Source organism: Cibotium barometz, chromosome 52, assembly GCF_041138505.1.
Source record: "Cibotium barometz isolate CiBa-2024 chromosome 52, ASM4113850v1, whole genome shotgun sequence".
Classification (NCBI taxonomy): domain Eukaryota; kingdom Viridiplantae; phylum Streptophyta; class Polypodiopsida; order Cyatheales; family Cibotiaceae; genus Cibotium; species Cibotium barometz.
Window position 1 is genome coordinate 5,091,182 of NC_141097.1, and position 20,812 is coordinate 5,111,993.

The following is a 20,812-nucleotide window of genomic DNA, read 5'->3' on the forward strand; positions in this document are numbered from 1 at the left end:
TCCATAATACTGCATGCTTTTGATAATCTAGAAGAGTTGAAGGAATATATGCATTTGTTGCAGGTCATTGTAACAGGTCAATTCAGTGGGGATATACATGAATTCTACAAGATACACTGGTGCTGCATGTTTGGCGATATTGAGGTTCCGGCAGATATTGTTCAGCCGGGTGTTCTTAGGTGTAAATCCCCAAAAGTATCTGCCCCAGGCAAAGTTTCTTTCTCTGTAAGTGATGGGAGCAGGCAATCTTGCAGTGATTTGAAGCTTTTTGAGGTTAGAAACAGTCCAGAGAGCCAGAAGCAAACAGTTGATGCAACGACGGATCAATTTCATGAAGATGCAATGTTGCAGTGCAGATTGGCTCGGTTATTGCTAGGCAATAATGAAGACAATAATGCATTGACAACTCAGAAGTCCAGAGGAAATACTTTGTCTTTGCCTTCTAGGTCAGCTCAGCTCATGGGCACCCTAGAGCAAGAATGGTTTGCTATTGAAAACTTATTGAGTGGACATTCTAGTGATCTGTCTGAGGTCAAGGAGCATCTGCTGCAAATGTTTTTCAAACACACACTTATGGATTGGGTCTCTAAGAAGAAGCCTGCTTTGGGTGGGAAAACCTGGCTATCTTTTGACAAGTTGGGACAGACTGCACTACACTTAGCATCGGCGCTCGGCTATGAATGGGTGATAGGGATTCTAATCGCTTCTGGAACGAGCATTGACTTCCGAGATAGGAAGGGGTGGACAGCTTTGCATTGGGCTGCATACTTTGGCAGGTAAATCCATAAGTTTACTGCTTTATAGTGAATTGGATTTTTATTTAATGTTCCGGTCTGGCTGCAGCCTTTGATATGATAAGATCTTCTATTATATGCTCCTATTTGTGCTTACAGTTTTCAACTATTTTGAGTGTCATTTTAATAGTGGACTTTCATTGTGGGCCGGCCTTTAGCAAAAGGATGTGCTAGACCGGACTTTACTCTCCTTCCAGTATGCTGCATAAGCTTGTGCATACCTTAACAGTCAATGTTGTGAAGGGGACTGAAGCCTCGTTTAACGGGCAGGCAGCATCCCCAGAAACTCGCAGTATGCTGATGAATTGCATCATGGAATGTTATTGTCACTTCCACCTTTTGTGTGCACACCTTGGATCTCCGGAGCTTCACAAATCAGTGAGCCTGGTTTTATCCTTTCATCCTCATCTTTTTTTTTTCCGGGAAAAAGATCCTTCAATTAGTTAAAGAGAAAAGAGCCACAAAGGGCTAAGTACAACCATGAAGGGCTAAATACAAACTCGCCTTATATAAGGGCGGGAAACAAGTGATCATAAGGGGGAGAGATGCTTCTCCTCCGGCTGGCCGCTCTATGAGGAGAAGGCTATCTCATACAGGGGGAGAGGGGGAAAACAACCACAAAGGTGGTCTGTAGTGCCAAATGGGGTCACCGCCTCTATCTGTGAGGAAAGGGCCGGGCCTCCAAGTCTCAAGAAGGCTTCCCGCCGCTTCCGCATGCGGTTAGAACCTCCCTGTAGCTTCCCCCACTGACCGCGGAGGGTGTGAATGATGTCGAGCCATATGCTCTTGGTGGTCTCAGTTGGCAAAGTGTGGGTACCCTCGATGGCCTCGCTACATCTAGCACGCCAGATGTGCCAGGCTGCTATGCTACTGCAAATCTCCCAGCGTTGGCATGAGCCTGGTCACCAAACACCTGCAGGTGGGGTGTGACTGGTACTACTGCAATACGATGGTGGGAGACCTGAAGGGCATGGCCTCCCCCATCCTCCTCATAAGTCTTGACCACTCTAGCCTTGGTGGCCCAAGCGACAGTACCCTGAGTGATAATCCGGGTCGATGCCGTGTCCATAGCAAAGATGCGGAGAATCCCCTGCCAAATCTGTTGAGCCTTAGGGCAATCCCAAAGGCAATGATGCTGAGACTCTTGGGAGTGGCCGCACCTCGGGCAAGCTGTTGACCAACCTTCGACTGCCAGCCAAGTACCCACTGCCAGACTCCTGTGTGCCATCAACCAAAGGAAGAGAGTGATCTTCCTCAGCTGACAGCTGTCCCAAATCCTCTTCCAGAAATCTGAAAGGAAGCGCTGTGATAGGCCCTGAAACTGCTAGTGTGCTGTTGTTGCCGGTGTGCCATCTATCTCCGAAATCTCGATCCTGCGACCGAGCCGCGCTGTATATGCAAAGAAAGGGGCATCCAGAGTCTCCACTCGATATGTGGGATCATGCCACGTCCACTCTCCAGGGTTCCACTGCAACCGCGTGAGAGGTCGGCACTCCCAAATCCATAGCCGCCAAAATCTCTCCCTGGCCACTTTGGCCGTGCTGGATCTATGTGCCATGCACGTGCCCGAAAACCAATCACCCTCACCCTCTGCAAGGTGCAGTCTCTGAAATCCTCCAAGGGGTGCTTTGATCTCTCTAATATGCCATGTAATCCAATAGAAAAAGTGAGCAGACAACTGTCCTCATCTGCTCCATAGACCGCCACGAGAATATCGTGTCGGGTGAACACGCCTAGCCACATTGGGGGGGTCGGGTTTGGAATAGGAGTCGGCCACTCAAGAGGAATAGCTGAGTCAGTGTCAATGCTGAGCGTGTCTCTACCCCAGATCCCTGTCAGGCCTCTCTCCTGCTCCTCTTGAGATAACTGCTTGTGTGCAACCCAATCTCCAAGAGACCTGGCTGGTCCCATGCTCAAGGCGCCCCAGGATATGTGCGGTCGGGCCCCTAGCATGTGGCCACTGGGTAAACGGATCAGGGGGCTCTAGATCAAAGGCTATTGAAGTTGCTCCTCTGAGGCCACTGGAACAATCTGTTTGAGGGTTGGCTTGAGATGATCCCAAGCACGAAGTAGACTAGTTGCGAATCTGTCCACAAAGGCAGGACTAAAACCACGGGCTCCCATCTCTATGAAGATCCATCTAGTACTCTGCATCCACGGGCCTCCAAGGCTCGGAGTGCGGATTGAATCTAGGCCAAGAGGAAATCCTTCCAAGGCTCACCACTGGATTGGAGTCCTCTGACAATCAACTTGCCCAACATGGCACGACTTTGTATAGCTGGATCAATGAGGCCTAGCCCCCCCTCTCTACGTGGCTGAATGATCACTCTCCATGCAACCTTGGCCCTGGTTGGCCTCCCAGCACTTCCGGCCCACAAGAAGTTCCGGATCAAAAGCTATACCTGGCCAATACAAGCCTGAGAAAAGGCCAAGCAGCACAAGGTGATGTACCACATGGTGGCAAGCAGTACCTGGTTCACCACCACCACTACCTGGTTCACCACCACCACTCTGCCTGCTAGGGATAGCCTCGCCGAGCTCCAGTATAGAAGCTCCTTCCGAATACTTAGAAGAAGCGGAGCGAGTTGCTGCTCGGGAGAGATATCAATGCCAACCTGGTAGCCGAGGTATCGGACTGGAGTGCCCCTCGAGATCCACTGGAAAGCCTCAACTGGTTGCCAAGTCGGGGTGGGTGTTGAGCCTACCCAAAAACCACACGACTTGTGCCAGTTGATCTGTGCTCCTGATGCATGGCAGAAAATCTCTATCGCCTCCGCGAATCACTGGAGATTCCCAACATCTCCAGCAAGAGGTCCCAATGGCGAAGAAAGAGAGAAGTAGGAAGCCCATCCGTCCCCGGGCATTTGCCCCTGGTTAATGCCTTCACCGCCTCCGCCAACTCCTCTACAGTGAAAGGGGTTAATAAGAAAGACCGAAGGGAGGGGGGAACCACCCCTCTTGTGTGTCTCCAAACTCTCTTGCGTGCATCCATCACCTGGGGGGATAATGGGGCACCAGTGAGAAGAGACCGGAAGAAATCCATGGTGATGGCTCTCACGTGCGGGGGATCAGAAACAATAACTCCATCCTGGCCACGTAGCCTACGAATACCGTCTCTCCTCTTGTGAGGGCCGGCTATCTCAAAGAAGTCTCCAGTAACTCTGTCACCGGCCTAAAAAAAGATTGCTCGCTGAAGCTCCCGCCTTCGCCCCCCTGCGCTGCTCGCCCATCTCCGCCGCCATCGTTTCTTGCTCCCCCCCCTTCTTCTCGCCGTTGCGCCCCCCCCCCCCCCCCCTTCTTCTCGCGGTCTTGCCTGCTTGCGCCCCCCCTCCTCGCTGCTGCTGCGCCTCCCCCCTTCTCGCCATCTCATCCCCCCCCCTCCTAGCCTCTTCGCGCCGACTCCCCCCCCCCTCCCTCTTCGCCTATTCGCCCTCCCTCCCCTTTTTTTCACCTGATTCGTCCCCCCCCCCTCTCCGCCTGCTCGCGCCCGCCTCCTCTCAGCAGTGCCCCGCCCCCCCCCCCCCCCTTCTCGTTGCTGCCGCCCCCCCCAGGGCTTCTCCTTGGGGTTTTTTCGCCCCCTCCCTGCTCTTTCGTGCTTTTCTTCACCCCCAGGGGGGTTTCTGTTTTTTTTTTCCTCTTCTTCCGGTCTTCCGCCTCTTCGTGTGCAGCCCGTTTCTTGCAGGTTCTCCGCTTTCGCCTCGCCTTCGCCTGAGCTTCAGACTCTGATGGAGACTCCTCCCGCCTCGCCTCAGAGGGACTCATCCGCAGCCCCCTCGCCCGCCCCCGAGGACATCCCCATCAGGCTTTCTCTTTCGCCGGAAGAGGAAGCGAGCCTCACCGCAGAGGTGGAACGCCTCCAGGCTCATTCCACCATCTGCCGTATAGTCGGCACTCGCCCCAGCAGAGGGGAGATCAGGGATCTTCTTCAGGCCCGCCTTCTTGCAGATGTGGGCAAGATCCTGGATGTACAGCTCTTGGGCCGGGGACATTATCAGATCGAGTTCGAGGCCGCCCAGAGCGTTGCCAAGGTCCTTGTCATGAGTCCTCTGGACATCAGGGGTGCTCGGGCTTTCTTCAGGCCTTGGCAGCATGGATTTGACCCAGCTGCGGTGGAGCATGGAGAGCGCCTCTTCCATATTACAGTTTGTTTCCCTGGTCTCCGCCGGGAGTATCTTCCGCTCCTCTCCAGGCTCGGAGCATTGGTGGGCTCGGTTCTTGAGACGGGCCCCTCAGCAGCTTCAGTGGTGGCCAGAGCAGCTGGGCTACCTTCGGTCAGAGTGTTGGTATCTGACATCTCCTCCCTTCCTAAGGTCATTCAGCTACCTAGGATAGGGGGGGGGGTGGATAGATCAGAGAGTGGAGTTCTCGGGGCTCCCGAACCAGTGCTTCATTTGCAGGCAGGTCGGTCATCTGGCCAAGGCCTGCCCTCGCAGGAGACCCCGACCCTCACCACCACAGCAACAGGCTACTGATGGCCCGCCCACAGATTCGGCTCGGCAGGCTGCCTCCGGGACACCTGCTCAGGCCACAGAGACCTCGGAGTGGCAGCCTGGACAGGGGCGCTGCCGAGGGAGACAGCCACAGCAGCACGCCCAGAGACCGTTGCAGCAGCAGCCACAGTCTCAGTCTCATTGGGTTCCCGTGAGGAACAGCTTTGCTCCCCTTCAGGAGGAGACCCCCGCAGCGACTGAGGACCAGGAGATGCCAGTACCCCCTCCTTCACCCCCCCCACCCCCGTCCCCCCCCACCGCCCCGCTTCCACCCTCGCCTCCTCCCGTCTCCGCTCCGGTTTCGGCAGCGGCTCCCTCCCCACCTCCCTCGCCTCCCCCTCCTCCCCCTCCGCCCGCCTCGCCTTCCCGGGAGGCCCTGGCAGTTCCCTGGCGCTCACCTGCAGTCCGGAGAGCGCTGAGCACTGACCTAGCTCGAGCATCACAGAGGAGACCTATGCCGATTAGGGCCTCACGGATTTCATCTATCCGCAGTCGGCTGAGTCGCCTCGGCATTAGACAGCGCTCGGAGGCGTTTGATTATACCTTCACACGGCTTTTTGGAGCAGAGGGCCCCCATGAGCCAGCACCCATCCGAGTGCATGTAGTGATACCTCCGGCCCGCGGGGAGGAGGCACTAGACTCAGCGGTGGCCTTCTCGTTCCCTCTATGTGGACCTTGTGACCGGGAGTGGACTCTAGAGCTCGCTCTCAGCACGTTGAAGACTCAGGCAGTTGAGTTTTCTCATCACATGAGCGATTTGGAGGTTACAGATGTGATAGGCCGACTTTGGGAGTTGGCTCATTTTTTCTTGGATCCCGAGAGTGTGGATACATCCGGGATTCGGCATTTGGTCGTGCGCATAGTGGCAGATTTGGCACGCGACCCAGGATATGTGAGTATACATGAGGTTACTATGTCAGAGCAGGAGGCAGTCGCCATGGGTCACAGCCACTGGCGCCTGATCCGGGATTCTTGCAGTACACCGGGTGGGCAGACTCGCAGCCGTTCGGATGGGGACTACTCTCCATCCAAGCCGCTTGCGAAGGCCCGCCGCACGGCTGAGACAGCATCCACCTCAGTAGGACATCCATGAGGATCATCTCATGGAATGTACAGGGCCTTGGCGGAGCACACTTTATACGCTATCGAGGCTTGCTTGAGGCAGGAGCTTCAGAGATGCCTGGTTGGTGGCAGCATTGACATTCTGATGATGCAGGAGCACCACTTGGGTGAGAGCAGGATCCGGAGATATGGTTCAGTGATGCCTGGTAGATGGGACACTTTCTGGTCTGCAGGGTTTGGTCCTTTGGGTGGACAGGGAGGAGTATGCATGGTTATTGCAGATGCATGGCGGCTGGCCATTGTGGATCGAGGGATCATTGTGCCTGGTAGAGCACAGTATGTCATTCTGAGGATGCATGATGAGCTATTGGGTGTGCTCAACATCTATGCGCCCAATCATGCTAGTGCCAGAGCAGAGTTCTGGACTCAGGTTACAGATGCATTGCCAGAGGCCGCACATTGGTGTGTTGGGGGAGACTTCAACATGCTTGAGGACCCGGCAGATAGGGTGGGAGGCAGTCATGTTACAGTGCACGGCACGGAGCTTGCAGCTTGGGACCGGTTTTGCATGACACTGAGGATCACTGATGCATGGCAGCATGGGGCTTTCTCCCGGTCTCAGGACAGTCTTAGTTTCTCTCGGTCGGATCGCCGGTAGGGAGGGACTAATCTATCACGGATTGATCGCTTTTATGTGGGTGACTGGTTAGGGAGCGAGGGGGCTCCGTCGGCATTCTCGCTGGCACCTCATTTTCAGATCATGCGCCAGTTATATTGACATTGGAGGAGGGGAAACGGGAGCCCAGCTTGCAGTTGAGGATCCCAGAGAGGGTGCTTACAGATCCCAGTCTCGCTGAGGACATTGAGAGGATCTGGCATGATAGTCAGTGCTCTGACCAGGATGTAGCGGGCCAGTGTGCCCAGGGACTCATTGATCTTAGCTCTTTTCTACACGCGGCAGCTTTGACACGACTGGGAGAGATTCGTGAGCGAGAGCAACGGCTGAGACGCAGCCTTGCTTCGCTACAGCGCCTTCAGGAGCAGCAGCCTGCATGTGAGTGGGTGGTGTCCCAGCTGAGCCAGGCACGCCAGGAGGTTAGAGAGGTAGAGGAGCAGAGACATGAGTTTTACTATCGTCGTCAGGCCTCTCAGTGGACGCAGCTTGGTGATAGAGTGACTGGGGAGTTTTTTGAGATCACTGGACCCCGTCATGCGCGAGCAGGAGTCCGCCAGCTTGGTAGACCGGATGGATCGGTAGCTACTGAGCTCGGGGAGATCAGAGCCATTGCCACTGCATTTTATAGTGACCTGCTTTCAGCGGAGCCTGCCACTGAGGATCGAGATGTTTGCAGACAGACTGTGTGGGCCCATGTACAGAGGAGGGTCACAGACCATATGCGTACAGTTCTAGGTGCGCCTCTGTCAGAGATTGAGCTTGCCGAGGCCTTGAGGGTCCTGCCGCGGCATAGTTGCCCAGGGGAGGACGGACTGACGCCGGCCTTTTTTATGCGCTATTGGGACCTTTTGGGGCCAGGCCTCCGCAGGGGCTTCCAGCATGTTTTGGACACTGGGGTGATGCCGCAGAGCTTTTCAGAGGGCTTGATCTATCTTATCCCCAAGGGGGAGGGAGTATCTGATGACATTCGGCATTGGAGGCCGATTACGATCCTCAATACTGTCTACAAGGTCTTAGCAAAGGCCTTGAGTTTGAGGATCCAGCCCTTCTTGGGGGAGTTGATTCATGCTACTCAGACAGGATTTGTCAAGGAGCGCAGTATCCTTGACAACATCTTTACTTTCTGGGAGGCGACGGCCCGAGCTAGATTTCTTGATGAGGACTTGGTCGTGATGCTTCTCGATTTTGAGAAGGCATACGATAGAGTTGATTGGGGATTCCTAGAGGGCACTATGCTTCGTCTGGGCTTTGAGCCAGGATGGATCAGAGGGGTGGCAGCTTTGTATTCCACAGCTCGTAGCCAGGTGCTGATTGCAGGAGGACGGGGGCCGAGTTTTGAGCTGACCAGATCAGTCCGTCAGGGGTGTCCTCTCGCCCCTTTCCTTTTTCTCTTCTTTGCGGAGGCTATGAGTATGTATTTGACGGCAGAGGAGGTTGGTTTGAGAGGACTTCAGCTCCCAGTCCGGGGGGAGGATTTGCTTGATGCTGAGTTTGCAGACGACACGGGCTTATTTTTGCATGGCCAAGAGGCCAATCTTATTCGGGCTGAGCAGTCGCTCCAGGTTTTTAGTGCAGCTTCGGGAGCATTGATCAATTGGCGCAAGACAGTGGCCTTTTGGATCAGTAGTGCTCCCACTCCGGCATGGAGCCCGGACCCCGGTTTTAGATGGATTCCTCCAGGCACAGCAGTGCGGTATTTGGGATGCCAGATTGGCCTCGATTTGTCACCTGAGCAGCAGATTGCCCCGCTTCTTCTGAGCATTCGGAAGAAGCTCTTGTATTGGAGTACAGCTCGACTATCCTTGGCTGGAAGGGTGGTGGTGGCAAATCAGGTGCTGTTAGCGACCATGTGGTATATTACGTCTTGCTGGATTTTCTCGAGCTCTTGCATCAGCCAGGTACAGCGGCTGATCAGGAACTTTCTGTGGTCTGGGCGGGATGGTCAGCCAGCTCGGGCAAAGGTTGCATGGGCAGTTATTACACTTCCGCTGGCTCAGAGCGGTTTGGGCATTATAGATCCAATCGATCAGAGTAGAGCCTTATTGGGGAAGCTTATTGTTCGGGGGTTGCTTCCAGGCGCTGAGCCTTGGAAAGAGCTCCTCTTGCAGCGACTGCAGGCTCGGGCGCCCCCTGCAGGGGGTACTTGGGCACCAGAGATTCGCTGGATCTTCATAGAGATGAGGAGGACAGGCCTCAGTAGAGGATGGGAGGACAGATTTGCTTTGAGTATCCTGAGAGCTTGGGAGCTGCTGAGACCGGGGCTCTCTCAGCGGCCTCCTTCTTGTGTTGAGGAGCGGGCCAGGCAGCCGCTCATCTGGAGCCCAGCGGTTCGCACGGAGCAGGGTCATATGCTGGGTTCTCGGCCTCGCCTAGCCTGGGGACCTTTAGCGGCAGGCCCAGCTCGTAGTTTTGGAGACTGGCAGGCTTTCTGCAGTCTACCAGAGGAGATCCAGGTGGAGAGGCTGGGTCACTTCAGAGGGGGGTTGATTATGAGGGATGATATTCAGGAGGCACTCACAGAGGAGTGGTTCACACCTCTCGAGTCAGTGGCCCCACGGTGGATGGGAGCCTTTACACAGTTGGAGATCCTGATTGCTGTCAGAGCTAGCACTGAGGATGGCAGATGCCTCTACTATGAGATTCAGGATGAGGGCAGACTCCAGAGAGTGGAGGTGGAGTCACCTTTGGTTGCAGAGTGCACCTTTCAGAGGATTCGGGTAGTGGCTGCCGCTTCTCGGAAGTGGCATATTGACCCCGACCCTGCCGATGTGCTCCCGGATTGGCGCATCTGGGCATACGCAGCGCGCCCCTTGGCCCGGCTCCAGTGGGACCCCGGGGAGTACGAGTGGCATGATCCTTATGCATCCCTTGAGGCCACAGAGATCTCCTTTTTCCAGTATACCGTTCGGCTGGGGCGGCATATTTTGACGGCGAGGAGGACGGTTTCTCCAGCGGCAGCGGGGCATTGGCGACTACAGGGACTCTCACAGGAGTTCCTGGAGGATTTCTGGGCTCGGCTCTGGGCTAGTCGGCAGGCCCGCAGGATCTCGGCTTTTCAGTGGCTGGTCGCCCACAGGGGCTCAGCAGTTGGTACTTGGCTTGTTTACAGCGGTCTTCCGGCGGCCTGCGTCCGATGCGGCCACCCTATGGAGACACAGAGACATTGCCTTTGGGACTGCCCTCAGGCACAGCAGATTTGGCTGCGGATGCTGCGTATTCTGGTCCCCCTCTCTCCAGAGGGTATGTTTACGTGGGGTGCCGCTGCTTGGTCGACTTCGTCAGGGCCTGCTTTGGGCTATGAGATGGAGCAGGGCAGTCAGGCCATCAGATTTATTAGGGGCCAGCCTCGCCTGGTTCCGGCACCGGATTTCTCGTCCGCCAGCTGGACACAGGAGAGGGATTTACGATGGGAGCTCCTCAGCAGCCTCACCATCTGGTTCACTTGGAGGGCCCGGTGCTTTACGGCCTTTGAGGGGAGATTGGAGCCACCAGCAGAGACTGTACGGGGGATTTGGCAGGAGTTGATCCACACCCTGCGAGGACAGTACGACCGCATCCGGGGCGATTCGCGGATGAGGCGATCTTACGGCGCCAGGCCTTTCACACCACTTGGCGCAGTGGCCCTTTCTACACTTTACACACGGGATCCCCCCGTTGGCACTACAGGCCACCTGTTTGGCTCTTCCCCCCCCCTATAGTATGATTTAGCCGCTCAGTTCTTTGTGCTGATGCTTGTATTTTGCAGCACCTAGGGAGAGTCTCCCGGGCTGCCATGATGTATTCGCTGCTCTATCTCTTTTAAGAGCAGGAGCGATCTTTTGTAGCCCTACGGGCGTTTTTTTTATATAACTAATGAAAGGATCTTTTCTCGGAAAAAAAAAAAACTCTGTCACCGGCCTGAGTCGAGAATGAGGCCCTGGCATGGTATCTATACTCCACCCTCCTCTCCTAAATGGACCGAATCTACGTTCGGGTGGCAGCGATCTGACACTCAATCCACGGGCTGTCCGGGGAACTCTCTTGAAGACGTTGTAAGGAGGCTAGGCCCCTCCTCAGATTCCTTTCCTGCTCCCGAAATCCCTCCAATCTACTCTGGGCTGCCTCCTGCAAGAAAATATTGACCTCCCCAAGGCCCTCATCCAAAGTGCATGCTGTAGATCTTGAGGAACAGTCCAGACCCACCCATATTTGCTCAATCCGGCTACAAATCTTGGGGTCCTGAATGAGGTTGTCTGGAATCCTGGAGGGATAGAATAATTGGGGCATGATTTGAAAATGTAGTGCCTAACCATGCCTCCACGGTTGCAAGCCCACTCGTCAACATTAAATCTGTCGAGCCGAGAGGTTGGGGCCGATGCTCCGCCTATCCGATTGAGAGAAGCTAAGACTCCTAGGGCTACAGCCAAACTCTGGAAGATGCCAAGGGTCTTGTCCCCTAAGCATCAGTATCATCTCCTCCCATGCAAAGTACTCCACCCCTTAGACAGTTGCGTTGCCACCTCCAAGTCTGTCCTCTGCTGCCTCTATCATGTTGAAGTCACCGCCCATGCACCAAAAATCGGCCTGGGGCAGGGCCTGTTGGACAATGCTCCAAAAGATAGCTCAGCGTGCAGCCGCATTCGGGGCATAAATGTTGAGGAAGCCAACGCTATCCTCTCCAATCAGAATGGTAACCCATTGAGCACGTCCTGGAACTATGACTCTTGATCTTGTTACAGACGATAGAAGCTGCTCATTGAGAGAGAGAGAGAGACTCCTCGTTGCGTCCCTGAAGGGCCGAAGGATGGAGACCAAAAAGCATGACTCTTGCCTGGTAGAATCTTCTCGCATTGGTGGGTACGCCCCTCAGTAAGATGGTGCTCCTGTAGGAAAAGAATGTCGATAGATCCCCCCACCATAGCTCGATGCAACTCTCCTCTAAGTACGCCTCGTCTTTGAAAGCACTGAGGTCCCCCTAAGCCTTGAATATTCCATGAGACAATCCTCATATCAATCTCTGTGTGAGGCGGAACCACCGGAATTGCCCTCCACTTGAAGAGTCTTGGGCGCGGGCTTAGACGGGGAATAGTCACAATTTGTCCTGATGTGGAGTCGCGCCAAGTGGGCGTGGATCCTGCCCTCCATGTACTGCCACTCTGCCCGAGCACGAGAGTATGCATACTTTGTGCTCCATCGATCACAATGGAGGTATCTGTAAGAAGGGGGGAGAGGTACTGCGAGAGGTATGCATGAACACAAAAAGTAGCACCTCGAGGTTGGAGGTCACCATCTGGGCTGATCCACCAAGCTCCATATTGGCCAAAGGCCATAGATGAGTAAGAACGTCGGGGATCCGGAGCCGCAATGGTCATCTCCACCGGCTCTGAGAAACGATGAATCAAGCGGCGAACGGTACTTGCCGGCTGTCTCCTCTTCGGGTCAGAGGGGCTGCAGGGGGCCGACGGGAATGCTCTGTAGAGGCCGGGGGGGGGGGGGGGGGGGGGTTGTAGGCACGGAGAAAGAGGAAGGGGCAAATGGAGCTTTTGTGAGAAGAGTCGGGGGCGAGGGTGGGGAAGGCGGCAGGGGAGGAGGCGAGGGGGAGTGGGAATACGGAGAGGTTGGAGAGGGATGCTGCTGAGAGGTTGGAGAGGGATGCTGCTGAAAGGTATCCATCGGAGAGGAAGGTGCTGGAGGAGGCTCGACGAAGTGAGGGTGGGGTCAACTTGCCCCACTGGGCACTGAAGGTCAGAGGAGAAGTCGCGACGAGGAATCGGCCGCCACTTGGGGGGGGGGACCCTCTCCGTGACTGGAGGGGGCCCGTTGTCTGCGGACGGGTGCTGTGATAAGTGCTCGAAACGGTTCTCTGACAGAACCGAATCCTCTTGCATGTTGCTAGCCTGGCGCGCATGGTGGCGACGCTCGGTTGGCAACCGAGGCGGGGGCCAACCGTCTACGACTATCCGGCTGATGGGTCATCCAAGGTTGGAACTTGGTGCTCCGTGGCTTGGGAACCTGCTCCTCCCTCGGTCCCCTGATGAGGATCTAAGTGGGAAGTAGGAGGGGAAACCACCGGGGGTGGTCGCCTAGTCTGACGTCGAGTGCAAACTTTGGCCAGATGACCCATCTGTCTACAAATAAAGCATTGGACTGGAAGGCCGGAATACTCCACTCCCTGCATAATGGGATGGCCCCGAAGATTGGGAATAGATATCATATGAGGCACAGAATCCGACAAGGCAAGGGGGGAAAGGAAAGGAAAGGAAAGAGGCGGGAAAGGGCAAGGGGGGCGGGGGGGTGCGCGTACACAGAGAGGGGGAGGGAAGGGCTGGCAGAGAGGGGCAAGCGATAGGGCAAGGGGGGAGGGGGCACGTGCAGGAGGAGAGGAGGCGGCAAGGAAGGTGCAGTGAAGAAGGGGGGGGTGCAAGCGCAGCTGCGCAAGAAGGAGAGGGGGAGGCGGGAGCTGGGGGCGAAGGAGGCTAAGGTTTGCAGGCAGGCCACAGGCAGGGGAGGGAGCTCAGGGACGTGGTAGACCTGTCCCTTTCATCCTCATCTTGAATGCTAGTCACCATGCCTTTGGCGCTCTTCTTAGGCAGGCATAACATCCTGTCATCTGAGTGAGTTGCAAGCCAACTAACCTGTAGTGCAACTTTGACAGAATTTTAACAAAAGGAGGTCTTATACTTTTATTTATTTTTCAAAAGTTACCATGTGGCTCTACCAAGGAAAAATTATTTGTTTTGCCCTGCTGCTTCTGACCTCTTGTATACTGATGTATAAGTTACTACGTTCATACAGATAAAACTCTCATTTTTCTTGTGGGTTGTGTTGGCTTTTGTGTTCAGGGAAAGGATGGTAGCAGCTCTGTTGGCAGCTGGTGCGAAACCAGGACTGTTCTCTGATCCCACACCCGAAAATCCTTCTGGGTGTACGCCTGCAGATCTTGCTGCCTCTGGAGGTTATGATGGTCTAGCAGGCTACCTATCTGAGCAGGCCCTGTCATCTCATCTTGAAGTGCTGACCCTTCATGAGAATGATCGCGACAAACAGTCTGCGGACGATGAAGGGCATCGGGTTGTGGAGTACCTGAGAAGAAGTGTGAGCTTACAAAGGAGTGTAAAGACAATCGAGGACAAGCTTGCTTTCGAGGAATCCTTGTCTGCAATAGGGCATGCCACCACAGCTTCAGCACGGATACATGCAGCCTTCCGAGAGTATTTCATGAGAGAGCGCTTGCATGCTATTGAAGAGGTTGATGAGTATGGGTTCTCAACAGAAGAACAAATGGCTGTTCAGAGGATTCAAAAAGCTTACAGGAACCACCGGGAGCAGAAAATCAAGCAAAATGCAGCCTTGCAAATTCAGAACCGATACCGTGGTTGGAAGAGCAGGAAGGATTATCTTAATCTCCGGCAAAATGTCATCAAAATCCAGGTTAGTTGTGGGCTGTTTGGTTTCCTTGTTGGTAAAAAAAAAAAATCTGGTCGGAATGAGTGTGGGGAATTGAAGGTGCTTCTGATGTTGTTATGCTCTCTCTCAAGGACATATATTGTTGATCATGACACCTCGCAAGGGTCTTGGTGGATGTTGCCAATTTTTCTGCTATGCTTTGGTTGAAAGACATTGCCTAGAAATGGAATGGTATTTGGTTGTGGTGAAAGACAGACCCTGTGGGTAGACTGCTTCTTATAGTGAAAGGCTTGGTCATGTCCAAATTTAGCTGGTCGTTTGATAAACCAGTCTCAGTCAAGAAAGGGTCTCGCTCTAAATATGCAAGAAACTCTTGCTTTTGTACTTGGCAGTCCTGCAGGATTGTTGACCATCTCTATTAGTCAGTGCCCATTCCAGGTGTAGGTTAAGATCCTATGGGCACAAGGCCTTCACTTGCTCAAGGGCCTGGACTGACATCAACATATCTTTATAGCAAGCAGGGGTGGACACTAGAGGCCTTCTTGGTAGGAGAGAGGTTTCAGGACAAAACAAGTGTTTTTGAATTATTAGCATCTGTGAGTACTAGTCAAGGCTCTTGCTATATAATAGGGCTTAGTCTAGAGAGTTTAGGACATTGTAGAGATCCACGTCTGTCTACCATGACTATATGGGACTAGTTAAGACATGAGGCAAGGCTCCTTCTGATTGGAAATGTAGAGATCCACGTCTGTCTACCATGACTATATGGGACTAGTTAAGACATGAGGCAAGGCTCCTTCTGATTGGAAATGTGTTGTATTGTGTGGGCACACTAGGCTGCTTGTAGATGTTGTGGTATAGTGAGAGCTCCTGTTATTCCCTTACAGACTATAGCTGTAGATGCTTTGAGCTTGGTTTATCCTCTATGGCCTGGTGCGTCAGCTACACCTCACATCAGGTGGCAGCCAGACGGTGAGGCTGTGGAAACCAGTTGCTTCATATATCTATCTGGGGATTACCTTCACCGGTCCCTTCTTCACCACACCTACGACTATGCAGGTCAGAGCCAGACATCAGACAGCAGCCGTGGGCAGGGTGGGACAGCGCAGGTGACAAGTGGCAGTGATGATGTGGCAATGGTGAGGTGGCACTGATGACGTGGCAGTTGGGTTCAACTGGCTGACAGCAGTACTATTGTCCAACTAGGAGCATTGGTACGTATATATATATTGGGTAGCCAAATCGTCATATTCATCTACTTTCCTCATTGTTGGACCTCACATAGCGTTTCTCTAAAGGCGAAGTGCTAGCCAGGAGGGTACTGTAGGACATAGGGCTGTGATTCGACGTCTTCATTCTCAGCCACATCTTGTACTTGAATTTAAGCTGTATTACTTCTTTCTTGTACATAATACGGAGCAATACTTTAGGACTGTTGTGTGTGTGTGATTCTGCCGTACTCTTGTTTCTCTCTTTGGAAAACCCTAGCCCATGGGTGCAATTGTTTGACACCTACAACATCCATGCTCCGCTGGTAATTAGCGGCGCCATTGGGTCTCTAGAGAAAAACAATATCGCCGCCTAGCTGAGCTAGGCCTCAACGAGTGTGCTCACGTGACCCATCACTGTAGAAGTCATTGTTAGCAATCACACAGGTCCAACCATGGAGCTATGGAGGATGGAATCTCTCCATGGTTGAGGAGGAAGAAGAAGAGAGAAAAGAGAGAGCAAGTTGGGCACAACACAAGGTGATTGTATTATGAATGAGAATGTGATATGAATGAATCACCAAGTACAATACCCTTTTATAGACATTAAACCTTATCTTTTGACCCTAACTAAGAGGTTGTTCACACCTAGAGTGTTCACACCAAGTTGGATATAAACTTAATGACAAGATGCCCGTATCTCCAATGTCACATGGTATTTTGGTGTATTTCTAACACCCTCCCTCAACAAAATATCTATGGCTACTATGATGTCAATGCTAGCTCTAGTTACTGCTTACAATGCTGGCTATGATGACCATGTTGGTGCTCATAGGTCTTACTCCAATCAGGTTTACAATGCCAGTTATGATGACAGATGCTAGACTTCTAATTATGATTACAATTCACTTAGGATAGAGGGGTGACCACAGGTGGGCTGGCCTTGGCTGGTTTAGGAAGCCGCCTATGCCTTTTGTAACATCAAGGCTATATAACAAATCCAAAAATCTAAAAGATTCAGATTTTGGGGCACGACCTGGACAGAGAACCCATGGCTCAACATAAAATAGGAATTAAAAATAAAGGGAGAGTCCCCCCTTGATGACCAATATGCTGAGGATCTTCTTGATGTAGCTCGTAATGTCGATGTAGCTCTTGATTTTCTTTATGTCGATGTAGATCTTGATGTTGATGTAGCCCTTGGTCTTCTTCATCCTTGATTTCATTGTGTAATGAAATCCATGTAGGCAAAGACGGATCATATTCTCAATGTGTTCATAAAGCCTCACATGATGATGATGCATGTTCCTTCCAAATGATAATGCATTGAATCCTTAAGGAGGTCTCTGCCTTATCTTGCCCTCCAAAAATCCCGGGGTGGCGGGGAATCGCGCTGATTTGGATCACTTAAGCGGGCATTGCATTTTTTCCAAAATTGTAGCGTTTTTTTAAATCAACTACTCCCGGCTATGCCTATAGACCAAATAGGCCCAAATTTCATGAGCTTGTAGCTCTTACCACATAGTTGCTAGTGCTGAAAGGAATTGGGTCGATTCGAAGCGACGATGGCGAATTCGTGAAAAAAAATGCCGTCTTGCAGTGTCTGAGGCGGCTGATTTGAGGCGTCTTTTGATGAACCCCTTGAGCTGTAGCTTGGCAATAGGGTTAAGAAGGTGTGGCTAAGAGGGTTTTGCAAGATATTATGTATGGAAGGAGAACCAATCAAAAAACCAGCAAGGGGTAGAGCTGCATTTTTGCAAGGAAGAGGAAAATTGATAAAATGGGTAATTTCTCACTAAACATGATTAGGGAATGTGATGATGAGCAAGGATTAAGCATGAATCATTGAGAAGCATGGCTCTGATACCATGTTGGCAATCACACAGGTCCAACCATGGAGCTATGAAGGATGGAATCTCTTCATGGTTGAGGAGGAAGAAGAAGAGAGAAAAGAGAGAGCAAGTTGGGCACAACACAAGGTGATTGTATTATAAATGAGAATGAGATATGAATGGATCACCAAGTACAATACCCTTTTATAGGCATTAAACGCTATCTTTTGACCCTACTAAGAGGTTGCTCACACCTAGAGTGTTCACACCAAGTTGGCTATAAACCTAACGACCGGATGCCCGTATCCCCAATGTCACATGGTATTTTGGTGTATTTCTAACAGACATGGTATTAGCTGTTGATTGGGGTCATAGAGTGGGGGGCATACATAAGATGTAGCACGTGGATTATCACTCCCATGTGTCCCCTCTATGGCGGATAAACTAGGAAAGTAGTATGTCAACGATCTTAGAAAATGGAGGGTGGTTGGGAAGACATTTTTGTCTTCCTCCATAAGGTGGTGTGCTGTAAGAGAGTGCTCGTGGAGGAAAGTCCAGGAAGTCAAAATCAACCAAAAACCTGATCCATGGGCCACATCTATGAATGGCAATGAGACTCCTTAGAATAACTAGGGAGTAGCCAGTTTGTGATCAGGCTGCAAGAGTGAAAACCTGATGATCACAGATTTAGCTGCAACATGGGTGATGATCAAGTGCATTTGCTTGCTCTTTTCATTTGACAAGGTGAGCGGGGTTCAGCTGGTGCAGAAGCAAACACTCTGAAAAGAAGGGAAAAGGCCACCTCAAACAAAAGTGATGGCTTCCACATCAGGTGCAGCTTCTATGGAGAGCTGAAAAGCTGATTCTGTATGCCAGCACAGTCATTTTGCATGTTGATGAAGGGATACATGTACCAGTCGATTCTCCATGGGATGCAGGCTCGTCTTGTTTTTGAGGTCCTTCTTCCCATTTCCCAAACTCTTGGAATGTGCCAGTCAATGGAGTGGACCCTTGTTGTCAGCCCAACTATGCTAACGTGACGCCATAAAGATTGAATGGCGAGGAATACTAGCCTCCTTTTCCATGCCATTTAATTTCAGAATTGGGTGTTTTACTCCTTTTCCAGGCCATTATAATTTCAGAATTGGGTGTTTTACTCCTTGTTTTAAATGACACAGTTTGGCTTCCGAGAACTCTCCATCTTTTTGTGTTTCTTATTTATTTTGAAAGTTGAGCTGCTTGGAACACCTTGGGGCACCCGATCGCATTTATCTGCTCCTAAGGATTGTACCAATGCCCATGACCAGCTGAGAGTCAGTTTTGGTGGTGGGTTTACTTCATCAAAATCACAATGCAGCTAGCAACCGTAACAAGTGTCCACACAGTTCTTAAATGCCATTGACATGATAGTGCTTGCAGGCAAATATGCATGCCTTCAGAGGCCTCCTCAAACACAGGAGGGTAAAAGTGCTGTATTCTGCTATAACCCTCCTCCTGCATGTTCAAGACTCGTTGTGACCTGGTCCTGGTGTAGGCTTCCCTGACCCTAAATGCGTGGAGCTGCTGTAGGGATTTTTGTACGGACCATGTATATCAACCCCTCACCTAAAGAGTAGAAAACATTTTAGAAAAGTTAGATCAGTCACAGTTAATGAAATTCATAGCCTGAAGAAGGATCACAATGATAAATTTGAGGGTTTTTTTTTTTTTTTTTTTTCACAGGCTTACTTCCGAATGCACAAAGCACGGAAACAATACCACAAGATTATTTGGTCTGTCGGAATTTTGGAAAAGGCAGTTTTACGATGGAGACAAAGGCGCAAAGGGCTGCGTGGTTACCAGGCAGAGGTTACTTTTACCATTGAAGGTAAAGACAACGATGATTTTCTCAAGATTGGCAGGAAAAAAGTCGAAGATTCTTTGGATCGAGCTGTTGTTCTGGTTCAATCTATGGTGAGGTCACACCTTGCAAGACTGCAATACAGGCGCATGCAAGAAAATTTTAAACAAGCGAAGGTAAATTTGGTTAAATCTGGGCTCAGAACAGTTTTGTTTTCGAGTCGGGGTCTAACACGGCTTCAGTGTGCATCCCTAAATCTGGGCACAGAACAGTCGTCAGGGTGGGTGCAGGCTCAACTGCCTGCCAAAACATTGGTGGGGACTGTTCTGTACCCAGCCTAAATTTCTGTCTGTGTTTTTTCATCTGTTCCCATGATAAGCTGACCCACTAAGTCGAGCCTTTCTGAATACTTGGAAACATTGCCCTCGGTTTTCCAATGCCCCATTTCTTTCCAGGTTACTGAATATAAGCCTGATACATGGAACAAAGCTTTGGGGGAGAACACAGGATGACCTTGTGTAAATCTTCTGGATCATATGGCATCGGTACTGCTCTTTCTTGGATGGTCTCATGCACATCCTACTGTGCCAGGAGAAGCTTGTTTATAGTTTTGGCTGGTTTGCAACCACGAACTCTGAGTCATACTCATCTTAAGTGACCGTAGTTTTTTGTATAAGGATTGGTCGGAGAGACAGACGTGTACAATTCACAGCTTTTTGTGAGTGATGTAGTGATTCTGTACATCAAAGGTCGGTTCTCTTTTCAAAGGTCCCATTGTGAGAAAACATTTGGGGCTGAAGTTAAGGAGTTAAAGGAATGTTGGCTTTCTTTGGAGAGGAGGATATGGTATCAGGTGTCTCACGATAATATGTGAGAGGAGTGGAAGCTTAATGGAAAAGAATCAGGAACAGGTGAGATGGGAACGTTGAATGTATATTGTTGTGTAACACGTACGATGTTTGTATCCTTTCCTTGCAAGTTAGTTCTCATGAAACAAACAAAGAGGGAGTTATTTGTACATATCCTTATGGTGGTTAATTCTGCCTGTTCTGTTTTTGGGATATTTCCCCCTTTTTCTGCGATTCTCCCCCTTCTACACCCTTTTCCAATGGAAGGTGTGAATGCTAAAGATTGAGCAATGTAGCAATTGCAGCATGATCGGGCCTTGGACATGGGCAATGGGATGCCAAAAGAGCTATCTCAATAGATCTTGTAAAGGAATATATGCACCAAATGCTATGTACATAGCCAACTTGAAAACGCAATTTGAAGCCGATGTCTTGCAAAGCCAAACCGTGGCACAACAACGGTCTTTGGAGGATTTCAATGATCATAGAGGATGTACACTAATGATACGTGTGGGGCCAAGTCTGTAGGCATGAAAGACTCATGCTTTTCACATGTGGTTATATCTTGTGCATGAACTTAAATTTTTATGCCAAGCTAGACTTGACCACCCCCCTTAAAAGAGTTAGAGGTCTCTTCTTGCCTTTATCTAGACATTGAGAGCTCTCCCTTCACCTC

The 20,812-nt window shown here is 51.4% G+C and overlaps 1 protein-coding gene across 1 annotated transcript in view; it reads left to right on the forward strand.

Moving 5' to 3' along the window:
- Positions 1-20,306, forward strand: part of LOC147608706 (calmodulin-binding transcription activator 6-like) — an 85,246-nt gene extending 64,940 nt beyond the window's left edge. Inside the window, exons 9-12 of the mRNA XM_086788352.1 lie at positions 64-776; positions 13,844-14,432; positions 19,171-19,464; positions 19,744-20,306. Of these exons, the coding sequence (XP_086644478.1) occupies positions 64-776; positions 13,844-14,432; positions 19,171-19,464; positions 19,744-19,800 (1,653 nt within the window). The 3' untranslated portion in view covers positions 19,801-20,306. The remainder of the gene's footprint in view (positions 1-63; positions 777-13,843; positions 14,433-19,170; positions 19,465-19,743) is intronic.
- Positions 20,307-20,812: the final 506 nt, after the last annotated feature.